Source organism: Furipterus horrens, unplaced genomic scaffold (genome assembly GCF_987537825.1).
Source record: "Furipterus horrens unplaced genomic scaffold, mFurHor1.1.pri manual_scaffold_4, whole genome shotgun sequence".
Lineage (NCBI taxonomy): Eukaryota > Metazoa > Chordata > Mammalia > Chiroptera > Furipteridae > Furipterus > Furipterus horrens.
This window is the reverse complement of record NW_028327174.1, coordinates 102,017,053-102,036,034: the sequence shown is the minus strand read 5'-3', so window position 1 is coordinate 102,036,034 and position 18,982 is coordinate 102,017,053. Positions and strand designations below refer to the sequence as shown.

Here is an 18,982-nt window from a genome sequence, read left to right as displayed (position 1 = left end):
GAAGGAAAACTTCCCTAATTCAGTGAAAGAAGTAGACATACAAGACCAGGAAGCACAGAGAGTCCCAAACAAGCTAGACCCAAAGAGGACCACACCAAGACACATCATCATTAACATGCTAAAGGTTAAAGATAAAGAGAGGATCTTAAAAGTAGCAAAAGGAAAGAAGACAGTTACCTACAAAAGGGTTCATATAAGACTATCAGCTGATTTCTCAAAAGAAACTTCACAAGCAAGAAGGAGTTGGCAAGAAGTATTCAAAGTGATGAAAAGCAAGGACCTACAACCAAGATTACTTTATGCAGCAAAGCTATCCTTTGGAATGGAAGGGCAGAGAAAGTGCTTCCCGGACAAGGTAAAGCTAAAGGAGTTCATTATCACCAAGCCCTTATTACATGAAATGTTAAAGGGACTTATTTAAGAAAAAGAAGATCAAAACTAAGAACATTAAAATGACAACAAACTCACAACTATCAACAACTTAATCTAAAATATAAAAACAAACAAACTAAGCAACAGGAACAGAATCATAGGTACAGGAATCATTTGGAGGGTTATCAGCTAGGGTGGGGGAAGAGGGAGAAATGGGGATATGGTGCAGGGATTAAGAAGCATAATTGGTTGGTACAAAATAGACAGGGGGAAGTTAAGAATAATATAGGAAAGGATGAAGCCAAAGAACTTACATGCACGACCCATGGACATGAACTAAGGAGGTGGAACTGCTGGATGGAAGGGGGTACTAGGTGGAGGGGAGCAAAGGGAATATACTTGGGACAAGTGTAACAGCATAACCAATAAAATACACTTTAAAAAAATTGGGAGAGATATCTCTGATGTGGAGATCCTCACGAAGGGCAAAGGGTCCCAGCCCATACCAGCCCCTACAACCCCCACCCAGGGTTCCAGTGACAGGAAGAGAAGCCCCATAACTTCTGGCTATGAAAACCAGTGGGGATTGAGGCTGAGGGAGATGAAGGGCTTCTGGAATCCCAGGCAGTTCTTCCTAAAAGGCCTGTGCACAGACTTAATCAGACTCATTCCCTCTGAGCTCTAGCACAGTGTCAGCAGCTTAAACAGCACCAGAGACATATAAGGAGGAATTGAATTGTCTGATATCAGGACAAGAGCTTGGGGAGGACAGCTTTCTCCCAGAGAGAAGTGCTGGCAGAGGCCATTGTTCCTTTTCTAAGCCTTCCCCCCCAAACAGCCACAGAGCTGGCAGACAGGCGCCACATCTGAGACTCCATCAACCTGATTCATACAGTTTGCATTACCCTGGTGATTCCCTGAGGATCCAACCCACCCAACTTTTAGGCCCACCCAAGATGTCTCCAATGGCTCTTCCATAAAAATGACCTGTCTTGTCTCATGTCTCAGACTTTCCTAAAATCTGTCAAACAAGCAGCATCTGGCCTCACTGTACTAAATGGATCCAGTCCTGAAACTAGCAGCAGCCAGCCTTGGTTCACAGCTTGACCTCACCTGGGCACCTCCAAGCCCAGAACACGTAGCAGCCATCTGCAGATAGCTTTTAGCTCACGCCGGTGGCCCAGACAGAACAAAGGAAGTGGCTGACCTTGGCCTGCACCTCACAGGAGGGTCCTGAACGAGCACACCCAGTGGACAGCTTCAGACTAAGTCAAAGCATCACAATCCAACCACCTCCACAAGCGACACCCTCAAGGGCACCAGAGCCCACTGAAGTTAAGTCCTGCTCTGTGTGGCAGGCCCCTATACAGCTGATCCTCCATGATGGTGGGAGGTTAGTAGTCATAGCCAATCTTTGCAGTTGATCGGCCTCGGTAAATCCCTGCCATTGATGTGCCAACAGCAACAATCGAAGCTCAACTACAAGTGGAGGGTATACACAATCCAAACAGGGAGCGTACCTTGAGTGCCCAGCTAGGGTGATCGAAGAGGCTGTACCACTGGACTCTACAGGACACCTACTACATTAGGCCATTCTGTCAAGCCTGGGAGACATAGCAGCTCCACCTAATACATAGAAACAAACACAGGGAGGCTGCCAAAATGAGGAGACAAAGAAACATGTCCCAAATGAACGAATAGAACAAAACTTCAGAAAAGAACTAAACAAAATGGAGACAAGGAACCTACAAGATGCAGAGTTCAAAACACTGGTTATAGGGATACTCAATGAGCTTAACGAGAACCTCAACAGCATAAAAAAGGACCAGTCAGATATGAAGGATACACTAACTGAAATAAAGAATAATTTACAGGGAATCAATTGTAAAGTAAATGAGAATCAAATCAGTAATTTGGACTATAAAGAAGCAAAAAACACCCAATCAGAACAGCAAAAAGAAAAAAGAATTTAAAAAATGAGGACAATATAAGAAGCCTCTGGGACAACTTCAAGGGTGCCAATATTCACACCATGGGAGAGTCAGAAGAGAGAGCAAGAAATTAAAAAACCTATCTTTAAAAATGACGGAAAACTTATCCAACCTTATGAAGGAAAAGACATGTAAGTCCAGAGAGCACCAAGAGTCCCAAACAAAATGAACCCAAAGACGTCTACACCAAGATACATCACAATTAAAGTGCAAAAAGTTAAAGACAGAGAGAGAATCTTAAAAGCAGCAGAGAAAAGCAGTAAGTTACCTACAAGGGAGCTCCCATAAGACTGTCAGCTGATTTCTGAACAGAAACTTTGCAGAAATTATCGAGAAGAAATAATCAAAGTGATGAAAAGCAAGGATCTACACAACCAAGATAACTCTATCCAACAAAACTATCATTTAGAATCGAAGGATATATAAAGAGCTTCCCAAACACAAAAAAGCTAAAGGAGCTCATCATCACCAAACCAGTATTATATGAAATGTTACAGAACCTCATTTAAGAAGAAAAAGAAAAAAAAAAAAAATCAAAGGTATGAAAAATAAAATGGCAATAAATATCTATCAACAATTGAACTGTAAAAAACAAAATAAATGAACAAGAACAGAAACAGATACAGAGAACATTTTGAAGGTTGCCAGATGGCAGAGGGTGGGAGGGCAGGTGAAAAAGATGAGGAGTAACAAATACAAATTGATTGTTACAGAATAGTCATGGAGATGTAAAGTACAGCATAGGGAATATAGTTAATAATACAGTATTCCCTCACTTATCACAGGTATTACATTCAAGACACCCCACCCCCACAAAAGGTGAAAATCCGTGAAGTAGGAACCTTACATTTATTTTAGTATGTATATATATTTTAAGGCTTTATAAACCCTTCCCACACACTTATAAACCGTTCCCAGTCCCTTATTAACCATTCCCACTCCCTTATTAACCTTTTCCACACTTTTATAAACACTACTTATGTTCTTAATCATATTCTACACTCTTAAATCTATGTAACTTTAACAACATATGTATACAGTACCGCAAAATCCTGTGATATAGCAAAAAAAATCCATGGTAAATAATTAAATATTAATATTTTTAAAAATCCCACGATACAATGAGGCTGTGATAAGTGAACCGCGATACAGAGAGGGACTACTGTATTCTTAATTTTATGCATGGTGTCAGATGGGTGTGAGACTTATCAGGAAGATGAGTTAGTAAGTTAGTGTAGTGTCTAATTGCTGGTGTACACCAAAAACTAATATAATAATATATGTCAACTGTGATTGAAAAATAAAAATGATTTTTAAATAGGTAAAAAGTGAAGTTCTTAAGGCATGCTTGTATGCTGATGGGAATAAATCAACAGAGAAAGAAAAATTGATAATGTCAGAGAGAATGTAATGGAGGAACCACACTGTGCCGCAAGCTTAGAGAGGATGAGTTTGAGTGCACAAGTAGAGGGGCTGGCCTTACAGAGAAGGATAAAAGACAGACAAGAGCATGAAAATAACCCCAGCAAGCAAGCAAGCAAAAATCAATTTTAACTTATGTGTCTCTATATATACTCTGGTTTCTCTTCAGGCTGTATAAATCTTTTGCCTTTTACTAACATCCATTCCTGCAGCTCTCTGTCCAGCATCTGCCCACGCAGATGTTCTCCACACTTAAGACTCACCCGTTCCACTTTATCCCTTGTTGTCCACGGCTCAAATGGACTGGTTTCAAAGAGTTGTGCTACCAACCTACAAAGAAATAAATACAGCACATATAGTAGTGTCTCTATGCCCAGTATTCAAGCTAGCCCATAAGAACCACAGGAAGAGAGACTTTCGTAGAGGCAGACATTCACTAAATTTTTTTTAAAATAAAATAAGGATCCTGTCACCACTATCTATGATGTTACCTTTCCTTTCAAGTTAACCCAGTCTAACCACTGTTACTGCAAACAGACAACGAATGCCTGTTCTCTATCAAACAGACAATGAATCTTAAAAACTAAAATAAAGCTACCACCACCAACAAAATAAAGACCCAACATTCAGAAGTCTGAAATTCAATCTAGTTTAAGCCTCAGATATTCAAATATGCTTCCATTAAGGATGCAGGGCAAGCCAAGTAGTGTGCAAATATTAACAGTGCCTACTATGTGCCAAACATTGTTCCAGGTGCCAGAGATACAGATATGAACAAATAGCAATGCTCCCCCTTTGAAAAGTCATTCCCGCCTTAAAATACTTCCCAAAATTAACACAAATATTGCATGTAAACTGTAATTGAAAAATAAAAGAAGACAAAAACAGAACACTACCTTTTCTCTGATACCTAGCCCTCCAAACTCTCTTCATTTTCCACTTAAACATTCTATTACTGTTTTTAGCCTCCTTGATAAATTTCTCTTACTCTGCTTGCTGGTCCTTTAAATATAGGTATCCCTCATGTTCTGTCCTAGGCCCCTTTTTTCACTCACACTATACACTCTTCCCTACCTATTTCAGAGTCACTGTGAGTATTAAATGAGGAGAAAGTGGAGACAGTCTGAAAACAGAACATTCTCAATAAGTATTATCATCACACTGCATTTTAACTGACTATTTTTCTGATACGTCTGTTGGAGGGGCTTACTGTAACAGCTTGAGTTCCTAGTGCATTGCCTATGACATAGTAGGCATTCAATAACATTTGTTGAATGAATAAATGAATGAATGAACAAATGAATGAAGGAGTGAACTACTATTCTGGTTTATAAATTAATCTCTGGCAAACTGGATGTGAAAGTATCCCTGAAAAGACCACTAGTGTGTGACATAATTCTGAGATTCTAAACCTACAAAGGAAGGAGTAAACCAAGAAGCAGGGAAAGAAGATAAGGGAATCATAGGCAAAGACTGAATCAGCCTGGCTCCTTCTCCCAACTGCATGATCTAATTGGTTCAGTAAAGAGGAGTCCTTTTGTCACTTCTTGGTGAGTGATATAAAACAGAGAGGAACCTGATTTCTCCTTTATCCAACCTGCCAAGATACTTCTCCAAATTAAAACTCAGTAATTTTTAATTGGAGAATTTGAAAAACTGCACATTTAACCTCTCAACAGTTTTTCTCATCCAAACTAATCCACATCTCCCTTTCTTAGACATCTGTTTCTTTTCTAGACTAACATTAAAGTATCAAGAGAACATTCTAGTTACAAGGTTCCAAGATTCACTGTAAGGGACATACCCCTTTATAACCCTTAGTTGAGAGCATTACAAACAAATGTATTTAGTTAGCTCTATTTTAGAAGGCACAAAAAGAAGTGCTTTACTTACTGATAGGCAAAACGTGGCAAAGGATACGGGAGGAAGGGTCTGTGAGCCACACCAAAGACATACTGCACCAGGTCAAAAAGGAAGTATCGATTGGGCCTACAAAGAAAAAATTCAGTTATTCAAATAATGTGCACCTACAAATTCACTTTTTTAATTTAACAGAATAACATTTTTCCTGTGACAAAGGAATGCATATGTAATGTAGTAAATACAGATTAGCAGAAAGCAAAATTATCATAATCCCACCAGAGACAAAGTTAATGTATTGGGTTGGCCAAAAAGTTCAGTTGTTTTTTTCCTTAAGATGTCTCTAGCGCGTAGTTGTCTTTAACTTCGTTTGAAACAATGTTGGATTGGATTGTGACAGCTGTCATATCAGTGTGCATTTAAAAAAAAACATAAAAATTGGTGAATTTTTGTGTAGTCATTTTAATACTAAAGATGGAATAAAATGCAACATTTCTGGTACGTTATGCTTTCTATTTCAAAAAAGGTAAAAACACAACTGAAACACACAAAAAAAGATATGTGTAGCATATGGAGAAGAAGCTGTGACTGATCAAACATATCAAAAGTGGTTTACGAAGTTTTGTGCTGAAGATTTCTCACTGGATAATGCTCCATGGTTAGGCAGACCAGTTGAAGTTTAAAGTAATCAAATCAAGATATTAATTAAAAACAATCAACTTTATACCACGTGTGAGATAGCCAACGTACTCCAAATATCCAAATCAATAGTTACTGATGAAAATGAAAAAGTGTGTCTTTTATTTTACAGAAATAACCATAGGGACTTTTTGGCCAACTCAATATTTAATATATATCCTTCTCATCCCTTTACATATACATTTTTGTTCTGATAAATGTAAGATTATATAGTCCATCCTATTCTGTAATGTCTTTTTCACTTAATATTAAACCACAATCATCCTTCAATGTCATTAAATATTCTAGTACATGGTAAACGCTTGCACAAACTGCACTGCATGTAGTCATAACTTATTTTACCAAGTCCCAGTTTTGGGATATTTAGACTATTAAAAATAGCTTTCTTTCATAAAATAATGCTTTAATAAACATTCCTATAGTAAATATTTGTACTTATACATAATTATATGTTTATAATACATTCTAGAAGTGAAACTGGCTCAAAGTATACTTTGAGATTTTAAGGTTTTATTAAATACTTCCAAACTACCTTCTGAAAAGGTTATATCAATTTACAGAAAATGCTAGCAGCCCACTCACCAAAAATAAGTTTAGGCATAAAAAACAAACAAAATTTTGCAACTCTGTCAAGTAAAAAAGGTACCTTAATGTTTTAATCAGCATGATTTTAATACTAAAGATAAATTTTTTTCTTTACATATTTTTGGCTATTTACACCTCCTTTCTTTTCTTCCTAGAGTTCCTATCTATAAGAATTACTTGTAGAGTTTTTTATATTTTAATAACATAGTTGGAAATACCTTTCATTTTATACTTTATCTTTCAATGTTTAGGTGTTTTGTGGCATATTAAAATATAAAATTTCACTTAATCAAAACTACAGATTTCTACTTTAGGGTTTGGCTTTATAGTTGGAAAATCCCTCTCCAGTCAGCAGTGACATAACTTTCCACATATTTTTACTAATGCTTTTAAGTTGTGTTTTCTTAATACATAAGTTCTTTCAGCAACATATTTTTGTATTGTCATCAAGTAAAGATGCAATACCATTTATTGAATAACCTACCCTTTTCCCATATTTTGAAATGTCACCTTTATCACATAGTATATACTTACATATATTTGACACTGTTTCTGGGCTTTATGTTCTATTCCACTGATGTGAGTAGTTTTGTACCAGTATAACCTAGCTTTAATAATTACTATTGCTTATAATACTACATTTTAGTATCTCTTCACTGACTTTCCTAATACCTTTTGCCTCAGAAAGTCTGTGATAGCTGAGAGCTAAAGGAGAGTAATTTAATGAGAAACTAATCATTCTGCCATTTTCATCCAAAAACAAAACAAAGAAAAAAGAAAATGTCAGCTAGGGAAAAGAACAGATAAAGCCATGAGATAGCTTCCTTCAAGTTCCAGAAAGATGCATAAAGATCACTGCAGGGCATATAATATATGCTGTGACAAGGAACAATCTGTAATCCTTATGAAGACAAGCAATACTGGAATTATGGGCAAAACAATTATATGTGATATATTTACTCTTCAGCTATTCTCAAGCACTTTGTGTTCCATTAACAGTGACTCAAAGACTGGTTTAAGCTTCCCTCCCTGCTCACAGGCAACGGTACACTGAAGCCTGTGTCCTTCCCAGATAAGATTTCATGGTCATTCCTTTGCAAATATCCTCAGCAAAACCTTGTTCCCCAGCCCCTCTCCACTATACCAGCACAGCAAAACCCCTACTCTGGTTAACTCAGCTATCTGCCTGCTCTGTCTGCTATGTGCCTGAACTTCCCACAAGACAGAGTTGTAGAGAAAAATAACAACGGGGCTAACTGGCTTCCCCTTTGACTCCTGATCACTACCTTCAAATGGAACACTCACTTCTGCTTTACAATCCTACCACTGCCTCCTAGGAGTGCCCTTTTATGTTCTCCCAGTGAGTACTTCCTATCTTCTTCTCTGTCCTCAGACTCCCCATATGCCACTCTGACCTACTCCATCATGCCTTTTGGTTGATGATCTCCTCACTCATCTTTTTATTATTTTGATAATGATGTCTTTGAAGTACAAAAGTTTTTAATTTTGATGAACCATATTTATCCATTGTTTCTTTTATGGAGTATGCTTTTGTCAGAGCTAAAAATATCTCAGCCTAACTCAAGGCTAAAAGATTTTTTATTTTTCTTCCAAAGTTTTTAGCACTTACATTTAAATCTCTGATATATTTTGAGTTAATTTCTTCATGTATGGTGTGGAGTAAGGGTCGAAGTTCATCTTTTTACATGTGGATATCCCAGTACCATTTGTCGAAAAGACTATCTTTTCCACCTTGAAGTGTTATGGCACTTTGGCAAAAATCAACTGTCATAAAGTTTTATTTCTGGACTATCAAGTATTTTCACTGACCTACATGTCTATTTTTATGCCAGTAACACTTGATAATTGCAGCTTTAGAGTACATTTTGAAACTGGGAAGCTTAAATGCTACAACCTTATTCTTCTTTGTCAAAATGGTTTCAACTATTGTAGTTCTCTTACATTTCCACAGATTTAGAATCAATTTATCAATCTCTGCAAAAAAACAAAAACAAAAAACAAACCCTGCTGGAATTTTTTAATTAAGCTGAAAATATAGATCAATTTAGGAAAAATTGCTATTTTAACAATATTGACTCTTCCAATCCATGGACAGATGTCTTTCCATTTATTTAGGCTTCCTTGATTTCTCTTAGCAATGTTTTGTAATTTTCAGTGTACAAGTCTTTACTTCTCATTCAATTTCTGAGTACTTTATCCCTTTTCAGCTATTGTAAATAAAATTACTTTAATTTTTAGATTGTTCATTTGCTAACATGGGGAAATTGATTTTTACATGTTTACCTTGTTCCTTATGATCTTGCTGAACTTGTTTATTAGTTCTCACAGTTTTATATGTGTGTGTGTATCAACAGGTATTTAATAAATTAATGATAAACAGAATGGACCAACATCATATAATTAGTAACTATGGAATAACTAGAAGCAAAATTAAGGTCTCATATGCCTCAAAGTGTCAAGGAAATAAGCAAAGTTTTCCCCTGGCGCTGAAGAGGCAAAAAGAGAAGTATAGATGCATTTTTACAATTTCACAAGGAAAAATGCCTACACTGCTATGTCTAGCATTACTTGACCCATCATTGTGCCAAACAAGTATGACTTACTCGAGCCTAGTGAAGAGACTGAAGTGACTGGGCAAAGATAAAGAAAATGGCTAACATCCCAGAGCTAATCTCACTGAGTAGTAAGCAAGCAAAGTTTGTGAAGTTATTTCTGTTCATCTATTCCTTGGAATCCTGGTATAAGTACCTCTTGACTAAAGCTTGATGTCGCTTGAGTCTTGTGTTTTTTGGAACCTGTGCTAAACACATTTTTTGGTGAATAATTTTCCAAGGATATATAACTGATTGCATGCTAATGTATCAAATTGGGAACTCAAAGAGAGAAATAGATCCTGCAGCAGTTGACATGGAAACATAAGTCTTTTCTGCACCAAAAGAAATTCTGTTTTTTACTAAGTCTGTAATGGTGAAACATAACAATGTATGAATTCATTATCCTGGAAATATATACTATGTATCTGGTTTAAGGAAAAAAGTGTCTTTCTCGTAGAAGCAAATATTTCTTAGGAATTAAGCTATCCCTTAATTGTTTAATTAGATCCCGACATTTCACAAAGCAAAAGGCATCACAAGTTTCCTTCACAGAATGATGGAATTATGAGCCAATTATTAAATAGATTTGGTACTTTTGAACTTGACAGGCTGAATCTCAGTTTTTTAGCCTTAATTCAGTAAAAAAGGTCCTAAGCCTAGCTGTGACATAATTTAACTATTTCAGGTAAGTCACATAGTTTAACTGTGTCCATTTCTCTGGAGAGCAAATTTCAACAGAGATATTATAATAAAAGATCAGTCTTACACAACATTAGCAACTGTACCCTAAACCAGCCATTTCCCACCTTTGGGGCTGAAAAGTACTCTAGCAAAATTAGATTTTGCAACTGTACTTACTCCCTAAAAGTGTTTTGTGTTTTAGAATTTATGATAATATCCTTTTATATGACAAAAACTTCACTGGAGTAGTACAAAACCATCAGTAGGGGTCACTGGACTAAGTATATATAATCATCTTTGGTGACAGAAAATCATTTATTAAACCAGATTCCCAGGTTCCTTCAAATTCTGATTTAATGTAAGCATTCAGGAGATTCCAATAACGGTGACCGTCGGGCAGTTCTCTGAGACATACTGGCCTAAGGGCTAAGTAAAGTCTCTGGAATAAACACAGTCGAAGAAAGACACTCTAAAAATGCAATAAATAAATTTGTTAGTGAATGACATGTTTAGAAATTATTGTTGTTGTAAATTATTATGATTCTTTCATTTTAAAAGGTAACACAATTTTAAAGTCAAACTTTAACCACCTACCCAACAAAGGCAAAAGTTTTCCCTCTGGCATCTGGCTCCTTAATTGCATTAACAATTCCTTTGGATACATCTACCACCTATAAGAAATTATAACATGTGTTTAAGTGATTGCTGAGAGAGAGAAAAAAGGAGGTAGAGAGGAAGGGAGGGAAAAAGAAAGACCACATCAGCCACTCTCACTCTCTCTCACAAAAACATGATAAAATTAAAACAATGTCATGTCTGTCTTCAGGAAGCTTCTTAAAGAACACCCTACTCAAGAGCTCTAAAAATCTCCACATTAGAAGTTTTAAAATATTTTTCTGGTCGGAACATGTTTATCTTCATATGGCTGTCAAGTCCTTTCTGATTAGCCTTTGCCCACTATGGCTCCAATCTCCTAACTCTGTTACTAAGCTATCTCAAAGTATTAGGTTGAACCACATGGGCTTGCCTATATTCTACCACTTTGACATTCAAAAATAATAATTTTATATGGTTGCAGACCCCACGGTCAACTGGGGGTGATTTTGGGGCCCAGGGTACATTTGACAAATGTCTAGACACATTTTTCGTTGTCCCAACTGGTGGGAGGTGGGGAGACTACTACTGCCATCTGGTGACTAGAAGGCAGAAATACAGCTACACATTCTACAATAGCCCCCACAACAAAGGATTATCCAGCCCAAAATGTCAATAGTGTCACATCTGTGAAACCCTAGTTCAACATAATATAGGGTCCAACAGGCTCTCTCACCGCTTGGTCCCTGTATATACTGTTCCCTTTGCACAGGATACTCTTCCTCAACCTCTTCACTTGACTTCCTGTTAGTCATTTTCAAATTCTCACCTGAGATGCCATTTCCTCTAGGAGTTCTTCCCTGATCCTCAAGTCTGGATTAGCTGTCCCTCGGATGTAATTCTGTAAACCCCCAACCCCATCACAGCATACAACACATTGCATGATAACTGCTTTGCGGACATACCTCTCACCAAGACCAACCTGAGGATAGCAATCAGTCTATACAGTTAATATCTCTATATCCCCAGTGACACGTACAGTGTGCCTCGCACACTAAGGGTTCAATACATTTTCCTTAAATAAATGAACAAGTGAAGACACAGAGAATGCACGTAACTCTTAGGTAAACTGAGAGGCAACCAGGAGAAAGAAAACTGACAAAGAAGAAATGACAGAGTTATAGGATTAGGACAAAACCAGGAAACTGATCACCTGAATTTGAATTTAAAGCCCCTTCATCCACAGTACTTACATATACCGGTTGTTTCACTGTCTTCTTGCCCAAGGATATAAGAGGTACGCCTCCAAACCAGCGAATATCTGGCAGAAAAAAAGAGAACTATCCTTAGATGGCCTAAGTCGCTATTAAGATCCACCAACCTCCAGGTACTCCAGGTTAGCATAATCATCTTGCATAACAGAAATAATGAAATAAATGGAGCTAACTCCAAGGAAACTACAAGCAGCTTTATTTTTTTTAGACAACAAATATGAAAAGTAAAAAGACCAAATATATAGTGGGGCAAAAGTAGGTTTACAGTTGTGAGTATGCAAAACACAGAGTTTATTCCTGTGTTATTATTTATTAATTATTGTAATGAACAACTGTAAACCTACTTTTGCCCCACCCTGTATTTAAGGACACCAAGAGAAAGAAAGAGGTCAAATGGCTGGGCTACTGGTCTTCTATTATATATGCTAAAGGTATGGCCACTCCCAAGACTAGACTCAAAAATAAAAATTACACCTCATTTCAAAAACAATAGCAATCAACAGATCAGTGATATAACATACACAACCCAGAAAAAGATGTTGTTAAGAATGGGAACTTAGTATATGATAAATGCAGTACCATAAATATGTGGAAAATAAAAATAATATTTAATATGTGATGCTGAGACAATCATTCTATTACTTGGAAAAAGAAAAAGAAATGGCTCATATCTCACCATAAACCAAAACAAATAAAATCCCAAATGGATTAAATGTAAAAGTAAAAAGAGCTTCTTAAAATTTTTTTTAAAGTAGAAATTATTCATAAAAGCATCAAAAATAGTAAAATACTCAGGAATGAACTTAACCATGTTGGCTAAAGACCCACACTGAAAACTACAAAACATCGCTGAAAGAAATTTAAAGACACAAATAAATGGAAAGACATCCTATGTTCATGTATTGGAAGACAATACTGTTAAAATGTCATAGTACCCAAAGCGATCCCTATCAAAAATCTCCATGGTGTTTTTGCAGAAATATAGAAAACGCCATCTTAAAATTCATATAGAATCTTAAAGAATCATGAATAGCCAAAACTTTCTTGAAAACGAAAAAAAGTTGGGGGTCTCACAATTCCTGATTTTAAAACTTATTCCAAAGCTATAGTAATCAAAACAGTGTACAATGATCAAAACTGTGGCATAAAGACAGACATAAAAAGCAATGGAATAGAGAGAAATAGCCTTTGTATATATCTGGTCAAATAATTTTTGAAAAGTGCCAAGACCAATCAATGAGGAAATGCCAGTTTTGAGTCAGTAATTCTACTTCTGGATATACATCCCAAAGAACTGAAAGCAAGGTCTCAAAGAGATATCTGTACACCCATGTTCATTACAGCATTATTCACAGTAGCAAAAAGGTAGAAGCAACCCAAGTTTCCACTGACAGATTAATGAATAAACAAAATGTGGTAATACATACAATGGACAATTATTCAGCCCTAAAAAGGAAGGAAATTCTATTACACACTCCAATATGGATGAACCGTGAGGACATTATGCTCAGTGAGGTAAGTCAGTCAAATATATGAAGTACCGAGAATAGTGAAATTCAGAGACAAAAAGTAAAATAGTGGTTGCCAGGGCCTGGAGGGAAAAGTAAATAAAAAGTCATTTAATGCATATAATTTCAGTTTTGCAAGATGAAGAGTTGACTTCTGGAGACTGGTTGCAGTACAATATGAATACACAGAACAGTACTGAACTGTACACTTAGAAATCATTAAAATGGTGTCTTAGTCTACCACAACAAAATACTCTAGACTGAAAAAAGTTAAACAGATTTATCTTCACCCAGTCCTGGAGCTTGGAAAGTCACCTGTTATGGTTCACAGTGAGAGTTCTCTTCCTAGCTTGCAGACAGTCAATTGTGTTCTCACATAGCCTTTCCTCCGTGCATACACACAGGGAAAGTGAGAAAGATCTTTCTCTTCCTCTTCTTATAATGCCACCAAGCCTATTGGGTTAGGACCCACCCTTATGAGCTCATTTAACCTTAATTACCCCCTAAAAGCTTTATCTCCAAATACAATCACATTGGGAGTTACAGCCTCAGGACAGAATTTGTGGGGGACACAATTCAGTCCATAGCAGTTGATAAATTTTATGTTATGTATTATATTTTTAGCACAATTTTTTTACAAAATGGAATACAGAAGGTAAAAGAACACAAGCAATGGGAGAAGGGCACATGATAAAAACACCTAAATCAGATCAATGAACTGCAGTACATCCATACAACAAAGTATTATTCAGTTATAAAAAGAAATGAGCTATCAAGGCATAAAATGACATGGAGGAAACTTAAATGCACATTGCTCAGTGAAAGAAGCCAATCTAAAAAGGCCACAAACTGTATGATTCCTACTATATGACATTCTGGAAAAGGCAAAATTATGGAGACAGTTAAAAGATCAGTTTTTGCCAGGTGTTAGGATGAGGGTGGAAGGTAGGTAGGCAAGGAAGGAAGGATAAATAGGTGGACCACAGGGGATTTTTAGGGCAGTGGAATTATTCTGTAAGATATTCTAAAATATCCACAGAATATACAACATAAATAACAAACCCTCTGATGATTAGTGACAGTGAGCATTTTTCATATCTATTGGTCATTTGTATGACCTCTTTGGACAAGTGTCTATCAGGTTCTTTGGCCATTTCTAATTGGATTGTTTGTCTTCCTGGTGTTGAGTTGTATAAGTTCTTTACATATTTTGAAATTAACCCCCTATCATGGCAAGTATGTTCTCCCATACAGTAGGTTCTCTCCATTTTGTTGATGGTATCTTTTGTTGTGCAGAAACTGTTTAGTTCAATATAACCTATTAGTTTGAAAAAATAAACTATTTGTTTACTTTTTTCCTTTGTCTCCTCTGCCCTAGGAGATACACTGGCAAAAATATTGCTATGTGAGATGTCTGAGATTTTACTGCCTATGTTCTCTTCTAAGATCATTTTGGTTTTGCAAGTTACATTTAAGTCTTTCATGAATTTTGAGTTCATTTTTGTGCATGGTGTAAGTTGGTGGTCTAGTTTCACTTTTTTGCATGTACCTGTCCAACTTTCCCAGCATCTTTTATTGAAGAGACTGTTCTTACTCCATTGTATGTTCTTGCCTCCTTTGAAAAAGTGCTCAATGTCACTAATCATTAGAGAGATGCAAATTAAAACTACAATGAGGGACAACTGCCAGAAAGACTACCATCAGTAAATCAATAAGTGCTGGAGAGGATGTGGAGAAAAGGGAACCCTCGTGCACTGCTAGTGGGAATGCAGACTGGTGCAGCCACTGTGGAAAACAGTATGTAAGTTTCTCAAAAATTAAAAATGGAACAGCTGCCCAACCCAGTGATCCCACTTCAGGGAATATATCCTAAGAATACTGAAACACAATCAGATGTTCATAGCAGTGTTATTTACAATAGCCAAGGTTTAGAAACAGCCCCAGTGCCTATCAGTGGATGAGTGGATACAAAAGCTGTGGTACATTTACACAATGGAATACTATGCGACTGCATAAAAAAAAAAAAAAGAACTCTTTCCCTTTGTGACAGTATGGATGGACCTGGAGATTATTATGCTAAGTGAAATACACCTGTGAGAAAAAGACAAATACCATATAATTTCATTTACATGTGGAATCTAATGAACAAAATAAAGTGACAAAATAGAAACAGAGGCACACATACATGGAACAGACTGACAGAGCTCAGAGGGGAGGGGGCTGAGGAGGACTGGAAAAAGTTAGCCAAAGAACATATGCATATATGCATAGCCCGTGGACACAGACAACAGTGTGGTGAAGGAGGGGAAGAGGGGGTTGAGGGTTGCATGGACGAGGGCAAATGGGAGGAAATGGGGGACATCTGTAATAGTGTCAACAATAAAAAAATGAACCCTAATGTAAACTATGGACTTTAGTTAATAATAATGTACCAATATTGGCTCATCAATTGTAACAAATGCACAACACTAATGCGAGATGTTAATAGGGGAAACTATAATAGGGGGAGCATGCGGGGTTAAAGAATACATGGGAACTCTGTTTTCCATTCAATTTTTCTACAAACCTACAACTGCTCTAAAAAATAAAGTTTACTACTAATTAAAATAAAAATTTAAGTATTGATAAATAAGCCAACAAAAAGTTGCAACAAATATAAAGAAAAAACAAATATATATATATATACATATATATCCTTAACGGATAAAAAGCCTAAATAAATCAGTAAAACATCTAAAAAAAAATACCCCACATGGGCAAAAGACATACACAGAAATAATACAAACACAAGGGGAAACAGGCAGCTTCTGATTTAAAAAAAAAAAAAAAAAAAAAAGAGTAACTCACTAACTTTCCTAATATTTCCTACAAGGAAGATATGAATCCTCTTCCAACACATGAGTGAATAAATTAGGAGATAACCGGTAATTCAGTAGAACCAGAAACTATAGGTAGTTTCTTATCACAGACTCCCATAGAAGTACAGGAAAATCACTTTTTTCACCCCTAACATCTCAAAATCTCATCACTCCATCAAGAACACTGATTTTCCTCTGCCAAGACAAGTCTAATGAGCAAACCAATGAATAAACAAAACAGTCAGAGCAAACATAAAATATCTCCCAGCCTATGAGAGCAGTTCACATATCAAATGACAATTTCTAGATTATTAATGGCCAAATTAACATTTATTGCTCTCTAATCCTGGTCCACAGAAATCTCTATTAACAAGGAAGAACCATTAAATGTGTCTGACAAAGAATGATACTCTTTGTTTTTGAAAATCAACATCCAAATGACTTGGCAATCAGACTAAAAGAGAGAAAGCAGTCAGAAACAGGCTTCATATGAAAAGTACAAATGAAAGTGGCATTTAAGCATCGACTATGTGCCAGCTGATGTAACATCAAGGCTACTCCACCTAATTAACACACCCTCCTGAGGCAGACATTATTATCTCCATTTTAACAGATAAGGAAACTGCCACTCAAGAGACTCACCAAAATCACAGAGCTAGTTAGTCCCACAACTAAAATTTAAACTCAGGTCTCTGACTTTGGAATACCCGCTCTTTCCATGAAACTAAGGTGCTTCTTTTGATACACAGTAATGAAGATCCTGAGAAGCACCATGCTGACCAGACAAACATGACCCTGGGGGAGAAAATAGCAACTGGGAGAGAAAAAGTATAAGCTCAGTCTGTCAAGTCAGAGAACACTGTTAGCTCGTGTTTAACTTCGACCTGGTTAAGGAAGACTACGTACTTGCAAAATAATTGAGGAATCTATCCTCTCGTCCAAAGATGTCTGACGGCTTTATGATAATGGATTCTGGAAACGCATCTCTCACTTCTTTCTCTCCAACAGCCTAAACAAACAACCAAACAAAAGAAAGTTCTGAAATGAGTAAAAAAACTTCCATTCTTTTCACTATCAGGACATTACTTGTATTTTAAAGGTAGTATGCTCCTCCAAATTAAAGTTACTGTATTATTCATAAATCTCTATTACACAGAATTTTTCTTTTAAATCACACATAAATTTCATCCTGTCTCTCAGCTCTTGTGGCGTTTCTTCTCATATTTATTCCAGGGAAGCTTACACAAAAGGAGAAAAATCAGAGTAGAATTTTCCTAGCCTCCATTTTCCCCTCTAGTTACAGGTTTTCTGGTTGTGTCAACAACCTAGCAGACTGCCAGAGAATGGAAAGCGTGGAGTGGGCTGCCATTACGGAATCTGCAGCAGTGCACATCTAACCGGAGGAGGCCAAAGGAAGGTCCTTAATCTTCCTGCCCTCACTTGTTACCATCTACTCTCCTCCTAGACAAGGCCTCTTGTTCAATGCAGAGAGCAACTTTCCTTTCCACCCCTACTTCCTTTCCATTTACACTACCATTGTGGGTGACATCAATGTCCAAGTAGACTTGGATCTCCCAGCTTCTTGAGCGTCTCAATTTTAATGACAACCTCTTCAATCCACTTCTGCACGCTGAACTCAGTCAGGACACGGACCGTGTCAACAAGTGAAAGTGCCCTTCTTCTGAAACACTAAATGAAGACACTCTCCTCTTATATAACAACCTTCTAGACTTCTGGCCTGCTTGTTCTCTGCTTATCCGATCCTGAGATAGTCTGTTTCTCAACCTTCGCAGGATACCCTAGTCCACTGATTCCGCTTTCCTACCAACCCCTCCAAACTTCCTTTGTCACAGATTACATCCCATGGTCCAACTTCTCAATCATTCTCTTACCAATAATGTAAACTACCTTGTCCCTTTGTCCTTTATTCCACCCACCAGGCAAAATCCTAATCCTGGAAGAACCCCATTACCCTTCTTTGAGCCATGTACTCCTGCTGACTTCAGAACTGGAGGAAATTTAGTAAATAAATATTACAAATTGGTACCACTATACAGTCATGTGTACATAACGTTTTGGTGAACAACAGACAATATACACTAGGTTGGGCCCATAAGATTATGATGGAGCTAAAGAACTCCTACCGCTTAGTGATGTGGTAGCTATCTAAAACATCATAGTGCAATGCATTACTCATGTCTTTGTGATGCTGGTGTAAACAAACCTACTGTGCTGCTAATTACATAAAAGAATAGTATATGTAATCTCGTACAGTCCATAATACTTGATAATGATAATAAACAACTGTGTTACTTGTTTATATATTTATTATACTATACTTTTTATTGTTATTTTAGTGTGTACTCTTTCTACTTATATTTTTGCTTGTTCTTGATTTAATCTTGTGTTGTTTTGTACAGTAACATGCTCTGCATGCTTGTGGCCTGGAAGCAATAGGCCATACCATATAGCGCAGGTATGTAGGCTATATAACATCTAGGTGTGTGTGAAGTGCCTCTATGA

The 18,982-nt window shown here is 36.8% G+C and overlaps 1 protein-coding gene across 1 annotated transcript in view; it reads right to left on the bottom strand.

Annotated features, from left to right (window-relative positions):
* NDUFA9 (NADH:ubiquinone oxidoreductase subunit A9) overlaps positions 1 to 18,982 on the bottom strand; it is a 39,447-nt gene that overhangs the window by 4,162 nt on the left and 16,303 nt on the right. Inside the window, exons 6-10 of the mRNA XM_090273867.1 lie at positions 17,366 to 17,468; positions 12,073 to 12,140; positions 10,820 to 10,896; positions 5,679 to 5,774; positions 4,049 to 4,115 (exon numbers count right to left, since the gene is read on the bottom strand). Of these exons, the coding sequence (XP_090129993.1) occupies positions 4,049 to 4,115; positions 5,679 to 5,774; positions 10,820 to 10,896; positions 12,073 to 12,140; positions 17,366 to 17,468 (411 nt within the window). The remainder of the gene's footprint in view (positions 1 to 4,048; positions 4,116 to 5,678; positions 5,775 to 10,819; positions 10,897 to 12,072; positions 12,141 to 17,365; positions 17,469 to 18,982) is intronic.